This window comes from Haliotis rubra, unplaced genomic scaffold, assembly GCF_003918875.1.
Source record: "Haliotis rubra isolate DU_JTF1 unplaced genomic scaffold, ASM391887v1 Scf730, whole genome shotgun sequence".
Taxonomy (NCBI): domain Eukaryota; kingdom Metazoa; phylum Mollusca; class Gastropoda; order Lepetellida; family Haliotidae; genus Haliotis; species Haliotis rubra.
This window is the reverse complement of record NW_025767447.1, coordinates 16,502-31,144: the sequence shown is the minus strand read 5'-3', so window position 1 is coordinate 31,144 and position 14,643 is coordinate 16,502. Positions and strand designations below refer to the sequence as shown.

General features: G+C 39.6%; 1 protein-coding gene across 1 annotated transcript in view; it reads left to right on the top strand.

Annotated features, from left to right (window-relative positions):
* Nucleotides 1–424: 424 nt before the first annotated feature.
* Nucleotides 425–14,643, top strand: part of LOC124259645 (protocadherin gamma-A10-like) — a gene marked incomplete at its 3' end in the record, with an annotated part of 29,428 nt that continues 15,209 nt past the window's right edge. The window contains exon 1 of the mRNA XM_046693817.1: nt 425–512. Within this exon, the coding sequence (XP_046549773.1) occupies nt 493–512 (20 nt within the window). The remainder of the gene's footprint in view (nt 513–14,643) is intronic.

Here is a 14,643-nt window from a genome sequence, read left to right as displayed (position 1 = left end):
CCATACACGAGTTCACGGGTTTCACCTCTATACACGAGTTTATGGATCTCACCTCTATACACGAGTTTATGGATCTCACCTCCATACACGAGTTTATGGATTTCACCTCCATACACGAGTTCACAGGTTTCACCTCCATACCCGTGGTAAAGGTCTAAGACCTGTATCAGTTCGGGCTTTCCTCCAGCACTAACTTAACACGCCGTGATATCACTAGAATATTGTTCAAATCGGCTTTAAAACTCAGTCACTCCCTCACTTCCTGATAAATGAGTACAGTTACATTACATTAACATAGCCTCTGTCATGTAATCACACAACGTGTCACAAGTACACACTCAAAGGCTTGTGTTTTTATAAACACCCCTTCAACGTGTTGATATCAGTACCCAATGTAGGGCACGGCCATCAATCACCTGGGCAGGGCGGGGTCCTTCGTGCAGTTGCAATACCCGGTATTGGGTCTCGGGTTTCCTGTTACAAATAGGATTTATGACCGGGTCTACAGTCCTGTAAGTTACAACATTAAAACACTCATTTCACATGCCATAAAGCTGTTTATGGCAGTATATGACACGAGAGCACGTCATCGACAGTTGATTGTGAAATTAATGAAGAAACCTGTGCTGTACATTTCTGTAGGACTTTGACACAAGCAGGAGTAGTCCCAATGCTTTAGGTTGGACTTACCGTTTGAGGTATGTAAAATACTTTCAGAGATTGGTTGATCTGTAACAGACATTAGGCAGAAGTACGTATTCTTTATCATTTTAAAAGTAAAATGGATACACGAATGACACTTGATTTTCAGATCATGAAAATATGTCTTTTCTGAAACTATTGTAATTCGTTAAAACTATTCATGAATTTACTAATCACGTATCTGCTGCGTCACGACACTTGTTATTACCTAACAACGGGGCTACTCAGGTTTGAGGTTTGAATCCTCGTTTTAACTCCCAGGATATTTATTGCACCTTCAGAAACCAGTTTATTATCTTAACATGCTGAAAATACACTGATATTCAGTCGCCATCATAATAGCCCGGGTGTGCGTGACTCGGGGATATACGGATCGTGTACCTCCGTCAACACCCGCCCATAGAGCATTTTATTGTTTCTATGGAGGATTATAGAACGCCGTCACAGGTCATATTCATGACAAATATTGACTTAATGTGGGATGCAAATGTACCCAGTCTGTTAGTCACGATACCCAATGTTTGCTTTACCACTGCCAGGTCGGAAGTGGATTATATTATGTCCTCAATGATTTGGTTCAGATTTTCAGCCCTTGAGGTCATCGTCTGGAACAAGGAAATAGAATCGATTCTAAATGCTTTGGTTGTCAGTCACTGGTTTGTCTGATCCAGGTTCTAGTCTCTATAGAACATCGTGATGCAGGTGTGGTGACACTCACTTACCTCCCCTGTGTGGCCTAGTGGTAACAGTGTTAGCTCGTCGCATTGACAAGACAGAGGTTCGATTCAAGGAGTCCTTAACCGTGATATGCCTGGAATATTACTTTAGATTAAACTCATTTAAATCTCTCGCTTTTATTGCTTTTGTGTGCTCTTATAGAAAGGTTTGTTTGCTTTTCAAAATATAGGGCGACACATTTCTACGCTATTATGTAAAACCACACACAGTGAACCAACACTCAAAGATGTATAACGGAGCATCTTGAATATCTTTGAACTGACAGTGGGCAGTAGGCAATGGTTTTACGTAAAACAGAAGTATCTATAAATATGTGAAACTTTTGCGGTGTGGACTGCACTCTGACAAAGTAATGGTGTCAAAATCAACAATTTCATGTTCCGGTCTATCAATCACCTGATTGTCTGGTTTGTTTAAAGACCGTCGTCACATGGAAGGTGCTACCAGTGAGAAGGACGTGCTTACCCTTATCACAAACATCTGGTGTCATCACTGACTTTCACTGGTGCATTCGAATGATATTCACAACTATTTTGCCCTTTAAACCAAAGGGAATCAATTTCTGACAGTGGTTAAGACCGGGCATTCTTCTAAATTGTTTTATATATTTGTGAAATTAAGACGTCTTTCTTGACAATACATATAATAGTGAATACAAAAAAATTGATCAATAATCATACATACATACATACATACATACATACATACATACATACATACATACATACATACATACATACATACATACATACATACATACATACATACATACATACATACATACATACATACATACATACATACATACATACATACATACATACATACATACATACATACATACATACATACATACATACATACTCACTTAGACTCACAGAGTGACAGAGTGTACAGATTCAGGATGGACCTGCATCGTGATAAAACAGGGATTTGAATGAGTCTTATTTTTTCTATATTCACACAACCTCTTGCTATATTCATACTCTCCTTCAAACACTCCTATGTCCAGGACCATTTAAATCATTATTATTGAATATATCCTTACATTAAATAAGTAATCAGAGTAATATGCTGGTTTAATATGTAGACAACACATAAGTGCATCATAACATGCGTTCACGACTCTCTTCTGTTGGAACGCAGATGTACACGCCCAAAATGTTCTATCTCGCAAATATACACCCTATTTTTAGAGCGGTTGATTAAAGTATGGCCCATGACTTTCTCTATCTGCTTGTGACAGGGACTGAGATTGGGCGACACTTATAACAGTACTTCCGTCTTTGCACATATCAGACATTGATAAGCGTGTTTACTTTACTGGTTGATACTCTCTGACGATCGATGTTAGGTGTGCTCATGTAAGATTACGTTTCAGTAGATTGAAAAGAGTAGTTGGTTGAGCAACACTGCTCCTAATATACACACACATATGTCACTGTCAGTATATTCATACAGATACAACTTCTGCAGGTGACATGACAAGTCTGACATTTCGTTGAGAGGCATTTTAGAAGTTGTATAGATGAAAGGAAACCAAGTTCTATGGATAGTCAACTTGTTTATTGCAATGACTGCGACGTTTCGGTGTAGGTACTAACAAGCAAGCGTCATCACTTGCTTGATAACGGTGTAAGTCTGACATCAATAATAATAATAATATCAATATGAAATGTCGATTGTGCAATGAATTCACAGAGACTGTCCAACACAAACAGCATATCTGAAAAGACATGATGGCATGGCTCGCTGCTTTTACTACCGTCTCCGCCATGTCTGTGGTTTTGACTCCGAGGTCCATCCATGGTACGACCCTGAACATGTCCAGGGCGTCATGGAAAATGACGCTTTTAAACTTCTGTGGAATAGGCCCATATAAAGCCTCAGAAGAATTCCTGCCAACAAACCTGATCTTGTCCTTTTTGATATAGCCAATGAATTTATTTATATCATTGAATTTTCTGTCCCTTTTGACAGCAATGTCGTTGGCAAGATTCAGGAAAAGCATAACAGATATGGAAATGTCTCGCTTGCATCCCAAGTACACTGTCGTCAGGCTCCTCATTGTTCTCTGTGCCCTTGGTTTGGTACCTCCTGATCTCTTGGCGCAGATCAGGAGAGTGCCCTGGTTCTCCACCAGGAGCACAACCATTCTGACACTCAGGGTAATGCAGAAGGCTGCAATGTGGGGGAGCCTTCATATTCTCCGGAACGTTCTTGGTGGGTTCGACTAGGCAGTGTTTACTGGGAGAAGTCCCTTTCGCTGTCTGGGCTGCGTGTAGAAAGGGCAAGGGCCCTGAGCTGATGATGAGCCTTACCAGCCTGACTGTGACAGGATCACTCGAACCCTCTCTGCTGCATTTTCAGCTTTAATCTGTAAAAAACAATAATGGATAGCAATTATATAGCGCTAATCTCCGAAAGCACTCTTTGCGCATTTCTCTCACAAAAAAGGGACGGAAAAGTACACAATCAAGGAAAGCTTGTTTAAATGATTATTTCTTAAAATCGATTTTGAATGAACTAACAGAAGGGGAATTGCGGAGTTCATTTGGGAGTGCATTCTAAACTGAGGGCGCACTGTATTTGACTGCTGACTTATACTTTGGGATTTTTAACAGTTTCTCACTGGAAGAGCGGAGAGTTCGTGGAGCCTTGTAAGTAGAGAGCTCTCTGGACAGGTATGGCGGTAGTGAACCATGCAAATGGCGAAACACAAGTGTTGCAATCTTGTATTTGCACCGGAGCGTGATAGGCAGACAATGTAGATGCTGCAGCATGGCAGTCACATGAGTGTACTTCCGTCTCTTCATCACAAGACGAGCAATCTCGTCAAGAGGGAGTCCAAAGAAAACTGAATTGCAGTAGTCCAGCCTTGAAGTAATAAAGCAACTTACAAGACTGGCTGCTGCGTCTTCAGTGAGATACGGTCTTATAGAAGCAAGTCGGTGCAACACGAGCAAGAAACTAAAGAGAGTTAGTGATTTATCTAAGTGCACCCCCAGATACTTCACACAAGGTTGGAAGGGAATATCACTCTCTCCTATAACAGCTGACTCATCCTTGATGAGGTTTAGACGGTTAGGTGCACCAACTGGCATAAGTTCTATTTTGTCAGTGTTCACTTTCAGTTTATTACTGAGCATCCATTCCAAAACATCGTCAAAGCATGATTGGATGTCATGTTTGACAGCACCGAAATCCTGAGGAAGAGCACTTTTTGACTTTTCGGTGTCGTCTGCATATTTCTCGAGTTCACAGTCATGGTAAGAGATGACATCTGAGAGTGGCTGTACATATAGTGTAAACTACACTGGTTCCAGGACAGAGCCCTTTGGAGCTCCATACGTGAGGGAACTGGGGTTGGACTGCATGGAATCAGTTTCAACTCTCTGTGTACGTCGACTGACATAAGATTTAAACCATGCTATAACTGTACTTCGAATGCCATATGTTATTGCCATCCGTTTTAATAGAATTGAATGGTCCAGCGTATCGAAAGCCGAGCTCAGATCCAATAGAGCCATCAAAGAGACTTGCCTTTCATCAGACTATAGTAGTAGGTTGTTGACAACACTAAGTAGAGCAGTTTCGGTGCTATGATTCTGCCTAAGCGGATTGATGTATTTCCTGAAGCCCTGCTGTACTGAGATGCGCCAACAGTTGTCTCAGAACAGCTTTTTCTAGTACCTTGGACACAAAAGGCAGATTCGACACGGGACGAAAATTCTTCATATTGTTTGAGTCAAGTCCAGTCTTCTCCAGATGGGGTATAACAATTGCCTCCCTGAATCTTTGTGAAACAAAGCCAGTAGAGAGAGATATATATTGACCATAGCAGTTATCACAGAAGCCAATTCAGCAATGTGTTGCTTTGTGATAGAGGCTGGAATGGGGTCTAAACTACAACTTTTATCAGGCGACTGCCAAATGATATCACGAACTGTGCTCTCAGAAACTAGTCCGACATCTGACACTGCTCCTAATATGCACACACACACACACACACACACACACACACACACACACACACACACACACACACACACACACACACACACACACACACACACACACACACACACACACACACACACATAAGTCACACATTACATCACACACACACACACACACACACACACACACACACACATGTCACTGTCAGTATCTACACAGATGCAACTTCAGCAGGTGACTTGATAAGTCAGACATTACATCTGACACTGCTCCTAACATACAGGTACACATATGTCACTGTCAGTATCTACACAGATGCAACTTCAGCGGGTGACATGACGTTTCTAAAATCACATCTAACACTGCTCCTAACATACACACACATATATGTCACTGTCAGTATATACACATATACAATATAATCTATATTTTAATGAAGTACCGCTGCATCACGTGTGTCGTGAATGGACGTGTGCTATTTTTCAAAAGCTATTTCAGATATCAATTAATTCTCACAGTGTTTCCATTCTTTGGAAAACCTATAAAATTATTCCATTGCCAAAAAAGAAAAATCCCTCTGTTAATAATGAATTGAGACCAGTGGCCGTAACCTCTATTGCCATGAAATGTTTGGAACGTATTGTTAAGATCTCATTGTTGAAAGACGTCAGCCATGTTCCTGACCCATTACAATTTGCATACAGAACAAGGCGTGGGGTAGATGATACAACAATCACTCTGTTAAACAATGTCTATAAGCATTTAGAAAACTATGGTACTTATGTGAGAATAATGTTTGTTGATTTTTCATCTGCCTTTAATACTATTCAACCTCATTTGTTAATTGATAAACTTTTCAAAATGAATGTTAATTCTAACATAATCAATAGATTAATTCTTTTCTAGTTAACAGACAACAATTTGTACAGGTTAATAATGTGAAATCATCAATTGTAAATACATCAACTGGCGCTCCACAAGGTTGCGTCATTTCACCAATTTTGTTTGTATTGTACACCAATGACTCTGAATCCAACACAGAAACATGTTTTACAGTCAAATTCACGGATGATGCTGCATTGGTAGGCCTTATTAGGGAATCAGAACTTAGTTACAGAGCTGACCTTTCTAAATTTGTAGAATGGTGTAAATCAATTTTTTTATTTTTGAATGTGCCAAAAAACAAAGAAATGATCATAGATTTTAGGAAAGCTAAGTCAACAATAAATGCTGTAACTATTAAAGATAATGAAATCGAAAGAGTAACTGAATACAATTATTTGGGTACTGTCTTAGATTCGAAACTCTCCTGGAACGAAAACACTGAGAAAATATATAAAAAAGGACAGCAACGCTTGCATTTTTTGTGGAAGTTGAAACATTTTAAAATCGAACAAACTATCATGATGTTATTTTACAAAACCTTTATTCAGTGTCATAAACTTTAATTTCTTGAGTTGATTCGGGGACCTGTCTGTTCAGAATAAAAACAAACTTTCAAAAATCGTAAACACTGCGTCTAAAATCATTGGGCTTCCTTTCGAAAGTATCGGCAGTTGTTATGAGCAGCAAATGTCAAAAAAGGCAAACAAAATTTTAAGTGATCCTACTCACATACTCTTTTCTGAATATTCATCATTACATTCTGGACGCAGGCTGCGTATGCCGACTTTTAGAACAAACAGGGTTCGCCACTTTGTTCCAGCTAGTATTAGATTCATTAACAACAAATTCTGTGAATGACTTGTCTTTTAACTGTCAAAATTCTATTCAACATCTGTTATTGTGTACTAAATTGATGTATTTATATCCTGATTATTTCATGATTACCACTTGCAATGTTATGTATGGCTGCTTTATGAAAGTAAAACTGGAGAACGCATAATGCAAAACAAATTTCCCTTGGGACAATAAAGAATTATCTCATCTTATCTTATCTTATCTTATATGTACAGGAATCTAACAACAGAGATTACACAAGGTTCTTCTCAGTAAAAGTTCTCTCTACGCCAGCTGACAAGAAGCAAGTCTATGATGGACACGACCCTGACAGTAATGATAAACGGTTGCGAGAGTATGAAGTGCATTGTGTCTAACATTCCCCGTAGTTATAAACGACAAGTGCTACTCTACGTTGATATGAAACAGTATTTGATTGACAGAACATGTCATACATTTCTTCTTAGACTCATGTGCACAAACACCATATGTTTGTTTTAAAGCCAGACTGTGGATTAGTAAAGAAACAAATATCTAACTGCAAACAAAGGCTGTAATACAAGCTAGTTAAGGGGTTATCTAAAACCTTGTGAGTACTATCCGTGGCTGTGCATTCTGCTATGGATAAATGACCAATCTAGGTCGGGCCTTGTACAGGTAACTGGGCGGCGATACAGGAAACTACAGGTAACTCCCAAGTGTTAATAGCCAGGTGATATCCTGTATAGTGGAGTTAGACGGTCAATGCTGGGTCATTACAATGGAAAGGTTACTTCATCCTGATTCATTCGTTGTCACGACTTTGTAATCACTGTCTGGAATACCTGGAATTTACCTGACGTTACTTGAGCGGGAGGGAACTCCTTGATCTCGCCCAAATACAGGTGAGTGCAGGCCATGCTGTGTTGGAGGAAGCTATGATTTAGTGGGTCAGGGAAATCTCATATATCAGTTCGTTATTAACCATACATTTGTAATGATCTTTATTAATTTGAAGAGCAGATTGTCATGTCAACATTCTAATTTCTTATTGTGACTGTCAAGTGAAGGTTAAAGAATCACAAAAAGGAAGTGTTGTCCATCTGATCTTGTCCTGTTAATGTCAGTCGGACCTAGAATTGTAATAATAATCCCCAGTGAAATTCATATCAGGCAATGTATCAGATGAAGCAGCAAAAGTAGGTACAACCTGTCTCCAATATACAGGTGTAGTTGGGGATCATAAGCAGCCTCCAGTTGCTGTGTCTCAAGTTAAGTGTGTATACATGTACGTCTATAGTGACATCCATGTATCAGTCCAATGTTGACGTAGAACCGCCAGCCCATTAGAAATCTATTGTTTCCACCATGTGGAACACACATGTCCCCGTTACATAAGGTAGTCAAATACATTTCATGACTTTAGTTCACGTCTAAAAATACCTACGGTTATTGAGCTTTAAATCTTGCATGAGTCACTATGGAGTACAGCCACGTTAACCGTCTGGATAAATTACGACACCATTTGTCAGTTCTTGCTGGTTGCTCTTATTTACACGACCAGGTGATAAAGGTGAGCATTTGGCAAATGGCTTATCAAAAATCGATGTTTTTGCCGATACAGTTTCATGTTGTACTTGATAATTTTAGGACATGGTCGAAATCGAGAATACCGATTTCATGACGAATGCAGTTTAATACGTTATTTTATTAATAACAGTCGGTATGGTAAGAGTGATTAAGAAATTTAATTTATCACAACGAATGAGTCAGATTGATCTCACCTCGTTCAAACTGACCAATCAATATACACTTGCAAATACCGCAGAGTTGTCGCAATCCCTCTTTGAACACTTTAAGGTAAGATCGCACTAGTAGCCCCAACAAAACGGATCTTAAAGGGGCACTGATCCCTAGCGATTAACGATAAAATATAATAATAAAATACCCCAGCAGTGTTTAAAGCTTTTTCGGATTTTCTGATACGTGGATGGTATGATGACTGGTCCAATTTGATCCTATTTTTGTGTTTTTTACCTCCATATTTACTCATGTCATTTAACAATATGATGTCTATTAACCTATCATATAAAAACACCCACATTTGATTTATCTTAATTCGTAAACTAAATCATCCCCATTCCTGCTTGACAACGTTAGAAGAATATGTATCGAAACGTCGCACTCACGGAATAAAGAAGTTGTTCTCTATAAAGTTTGTTCTATATTGTAAATCAACCCCACATTGCCATTGCCAGAGTGAGTGAGTGAGTTTAGTTTTACGCCGCATTCAGCAATATTCCAATATTGGCAGCGGTCTGTAAATAATCGAGTCTGGACCTGACAATCTAGTGATCAACAGCATGAGCATCGATCTGCGCAATTGGGAACCGATGACATGTGTCAACCAAGCCATCGAACCCGAGCACCCGAACCCGTTAGTCGCCTCTTACGACAAGCATGGGCTATCCATTGTCAGAAAACTCTACAAATGTACTTAGGTGGTGAGGTATACATGTATACAGTTTTTAACGTTAGTGCACAGCAATTGCTTATGTGTACTTCTTATGCAACAATGAACTTTCGTTCCTATCCTCAAAACAGCGCCGACCCCTCAGTTTTTTCAGGCCATTAAATTTGCATGCAGTACAGCGATTACTACTCCATTGCTGTAACCCATGTTAGGTGGTATAAACCTAAAGCTGTTTGTTTGTCATCATTCACTTGATGGTCAATAAATGAATTCATAACAGGCAGAATTAGTGGTAACACCACTAAATATCTTTTATTGCACAAATCACGTTTTTACTGTGCATTTATAGACTTAAAGTCATTATATGACTCGGGTGTGTCGAGATAGTCTCTTGTTCAAACTTTGGACAGGAACGTTAAAGGTAGAATATTTTAGGATTCTAAAGAATATGTATGAAGATGTCAAAGCTTGTATTTCTTTAATGATGGGTATACTCCATTCTTTGAGTGTTCATCAGGTGGCTGCCAGTTGTCTCCCTTTCTGTTTTCATTAACGATATTGTCGATTTCATGGGCTCAGATGGTCAGCGATGTGTCAACTTAGGTGTCATAGAATTGTTTATTTTGCTTTTTGCGGATGATATCGCTTTATTCGATATGGCTGTCCACGGGTTACAGAAACGTCTAGATAAACTACTTTTATATTGTAATAGATGGAAACTTAAAATAAACACTGACAAAAGTAAGATAATTAAGTTCAGGAAGGCTGGGCGACTTCGCAAATATGAACGTTTTAGTTTAGATGGTTCACCTCTTGACATTGTACCCACTTATGAATATCTTGGTATTCATTTGTCATCATCTGGAAGCTGGTTTGTAACCCAAAAGATTTTATCGCAGCAAGCTTTGAAAGCTTTGTTTTCTTTAAAAAGTGGAATCCATATGTTTACTCATTTGTCATTAGATGTGCTATTAAACATTTTCGATGTGAAGATATTACCTATATTGATGCATGCTACGGAAATTTGGGGTTTTCATCCTTCTCAAGATATTCTTAATGTACATGATAAATTCTTAAAGGAAATATTGCATCCAAATATTTTAGCTCGTGTTGAATTAGGTCGTTATTCACTGAAAGTAAATCAATTTGTAAGAATTTTAAGTTTTTGGGTACGGTTGATTCAACAGAATGACAATATTATCTTATCAAATGATTATCTTTATCAATATAGACTAGCAGAAATTGGAATACCTTGTTGTGCGTTGCAAGTAAAATAGCTATTAGACAAGTATGGTTTTGGATATGTATGGAAAAAACAACTAGACTTCGACCTTTCATCGTTTATAGGAACCTTTAGAAATATAGATGTATTGATATAGATACACAAACTTGGTTTACACGTATTCATTCTTCTCCTAAACTGAATTTATATTGAGACATTAAACTTTCTTTTGAGAGAGATGTATATTTAACTTGTCTGGATGTACCAGCTTATCGTAAGGCTCTGTGTATATTTCGCTGTTCGGGCCATCAGTTAATGATAGAGTCTGGAAGAAAATCTGACAATTATGTCCATTTTGTGTTATACCTGTAACTGAGACAGATTATCACATTTGTTGGAATGTCCTGTTTACTTAATCTCAGACATACAATTTTGCCTGAGTTCTATTGTACTCATCTCACGCTTCTTATGATAAACTTGTATTACTCTGCACATCACACGATTCAGGTATTGTAAATCGTTTAGCGAAGGTTTTGTTTCTTGCATTCAAACAACGTAACATTTACATTAAGAAACCTTGTACAACCCATCAAGTGTATGTTTATGGACCTTGTACAGTGTTATGGCACTCCAGATTTCCACTTTCGTGATATGACTTATGTAACTGTATAATGGGCCTGTGGCCCCTTTATGGAATAAACCAAAGTATTTACTAAGATTGCCCGACAAAGGTCCCCATTTAGCATTTCTCGTGCCTGGAGTACAAGGTCTGATGTCGTAAATTTATTACATGTCTTCTTTAATATGTGCATGGAAGTGCAGCAAGAGGAATTATCAGCTGAGTAAAAAAAACCCAAAACATCGATCAAAGGGTTAAACGATAATACGTTGATTGATTAATCACATATATTTTGTACAGTGTATTTGTCAAAAGGTAGTTTTTGTATATGTAGACTTACTAACGTACATTGAATATACCCACATTCTGTTGTAAAGTGCCAGGGTAAAAGCGACGTCCTACCAAGACGTTGATTGCTCATTGTTTTCTAACTAAATTGCATTTTCAGAGAATGGTGGACTTTATGCAAATAGTTGTCAGGTGTAGTATCTTGGGTGACCAATGAAGTTATGCACCAATGTGAAAAACCTGCAACAATCAGGTGACCAGTTGAGAAACTATCACTAGTTTCTTGCATTTTGTTTGCATGTTACACTGTTTAATGACACATGACATAGAACAGGTTTCTTTGCCAGCCGCAGATGAATAACATATCGTTCCTTTATGTGGATATTGATGGATACATTCCTCGAACAAGGTAATAGCCTGATATCATTGCTATAACTTCATTCGGTTTTAATTCTGATATTTGTATTTTGTTTTTATCCATTTGTTGTAGCATTCAACAGAATAATTCCACTGCATATTTTAGCCGTGATGTTCGATGAGACAGACGACATGGAGGTCGAAAGGTCGAGGCTTGTGTGTGAAACATGATTCACGTTCGCAATCTGTCTAGATATTACATTCATGTTAAAATTCACTAAAAAGAGAGCGTGTACTTTTTATGAAGTTCCAAAACGCATAAAAATTATAATAATAAATTCATTAGGATTATAGGACAATAATATACATTTACTTCGGACGGATTTTCTTAGTCCTAACATGTTACTGAGAGATGAAGTTAGACTTCAAATTGTGTTCATTTGTTCATAATAATGAAGATGGAAATATTAATGAGTAAAATGTTTTTGTGCCTGTGTTGATCAATGTAAGGATATATTGACGACCTGTAGGAATCCCAGTAGGTGTATTGTTCATCTAGAAGGTAGGGGTGTAGGAATCCCAGGTGGTGTATTGTTCACCTAGAAGTGAGAGGTGTAGGAATCCCAGGTGGCATATTGTTCACCCAGAAGAGCGAGCTATAGGAATCCCAGATGGTGTATTGTTCACCTAAAAGTGAGAGATATAGGAATGTCAGGTGGTGTATTGTTCGTCTAGAAGGGAGAGGTGTAGGAATCCCAGGTGGTGTATTGTTCATCTACAGTCCGTTTGGCTCAAAAGTGGACCAATGAATTGCAATCTAACTCGATAACTAATAAACATAACATACTCAATGTGAGAAGCACGTTCACAGACAAAGTTATTATTCATTAACCTGTGCTGTGCCGTCTCCATCCGTTCTCGAACACTTGGCTGTCCCTTTCTCTGCACTCCTCCCTCGTAACAAATAGTGAACTGTGTCAATATTTTAATGATAGATTGTTAAACAACTTTTTTATTTTTAGGACAAAAATTCTGCAAAAACCTCACAGAGTGGGTATGATGTTTTGATTATGGTTAGCGTTTCATTGAGTATTTTATGTTTATTAGTTTTCGAGTTAGATTGCAATTCATCGGTCCTCTTTTGAGCCAAACGGACTATAGAAGGGAGAGATATAGGAATGCCATGTGGTGTATTGTTCATCCAGAAGGGCGAGACAGAAGGGATGCCAGGTGGTGTATTGTTCATCCAGAAGGGCGAGACAGAGGGATGGCAGTTGGTGTATTGTTCATCTAGAAGGGCGAGACAGAGGGATGGCAGGTGGTGTATTGTTCATCTAGAAGGGCGAGACAGAGGGATGGCAGGTGGTGTATTGTTCATGTAGAAGGGCGAGACAGAGGGATGGCAGGTGGTGTATGTTCATCTAGAAGGGCGAGACAGAGGGATGGCAGGTGGTGTATTGTTCACCTAGAAGGGCGAGACAGAAGGGATGCCAGGTGGTGTATTGTTCATCCAGAAGGGAGAGGTGTAGGAATGCCAGGTGGTGTATTGTTCATCCAGAAGGGAGAGGTGTAGGAATGCCAGGTGGTGTATTGTTCATCCAGAAGGGAGGGTGTAGGAATGCCAGGTGGTGTATTGTTCATCCAGAAGGGAGAGGTGTAGGAATGTCAGGTGGTGTATTGTTCATCCAGAAGTATAGGAATGCCAGGTGGTGTATCATCAGAAGGGTGAGAGGTGTAGGAATGCCAGGTGGTGTATTGTTCATCTAGAAGGGCGAGACAGAGGGATGGCAGGTGGTGTATTGTTCACCTAGAAGGGCGAGACAGGGGGGTGCCAGGTGGTGTATTGTTCATCCAGAAGGGAGAGGTGCAGGAATGCCAGGTGGTGTATTGTTCATCCAGAAGGGAGAGGTGTAGGAATGCCAGGTGGTGTATTGTTCATCCAGAAGGGAGAGGGGAAGGCGTGCCAGGTGGTGTATTGTTCATCCAAAAGGGTGAGGTGTAGGAATGTCAGGTGGTGTATTGCTCATCTAGAAGGGCGAGACAGAGGGATGGCAGGTGGTGTATTGTTCATCTAGAAGGGTGAGGTGTAGGAATGTCAGGTGGTGTATTGCTCATCTAGAAGGGCGAGACAGAGGGATGCCAGGTGGTGTATTGTTCATCCAGAAGGGTGAGGTGTAGGAATGTCAGGTGGTGTATTGCTCATCTAGAAGGGCGAGACAGAGGGATGGCAGGTGGTGTATTGTTCATGTAGAAGGGCGAGACAGAGGGATGACAGGTGGTGTATTGTTCATCTAGAAGGGAGAGGTGTAGGAATGCCAGGTGGTGTATTGTTCATCCAGAAGGGAGAGGTGTAGGAATGCCAGGTGGTGTATTGCTCATCTAGAAGGGTGAGGCAGAGGGATGCTAGGTGGTGTATTGTTTATCTAGAAGGGCGAGACAGAGGGATGGCAGGTGATGTATTGTTCATCTAGAAGGGCGAGACAGAGGGATGCTAGGTGGTGTATTGTTCATCTAGAAGGGCGAGACAGAGGGATGGCAGGTGATGTATTGTTCATCTAGAAGGGCGAACTATAGGAATCCCAGGTT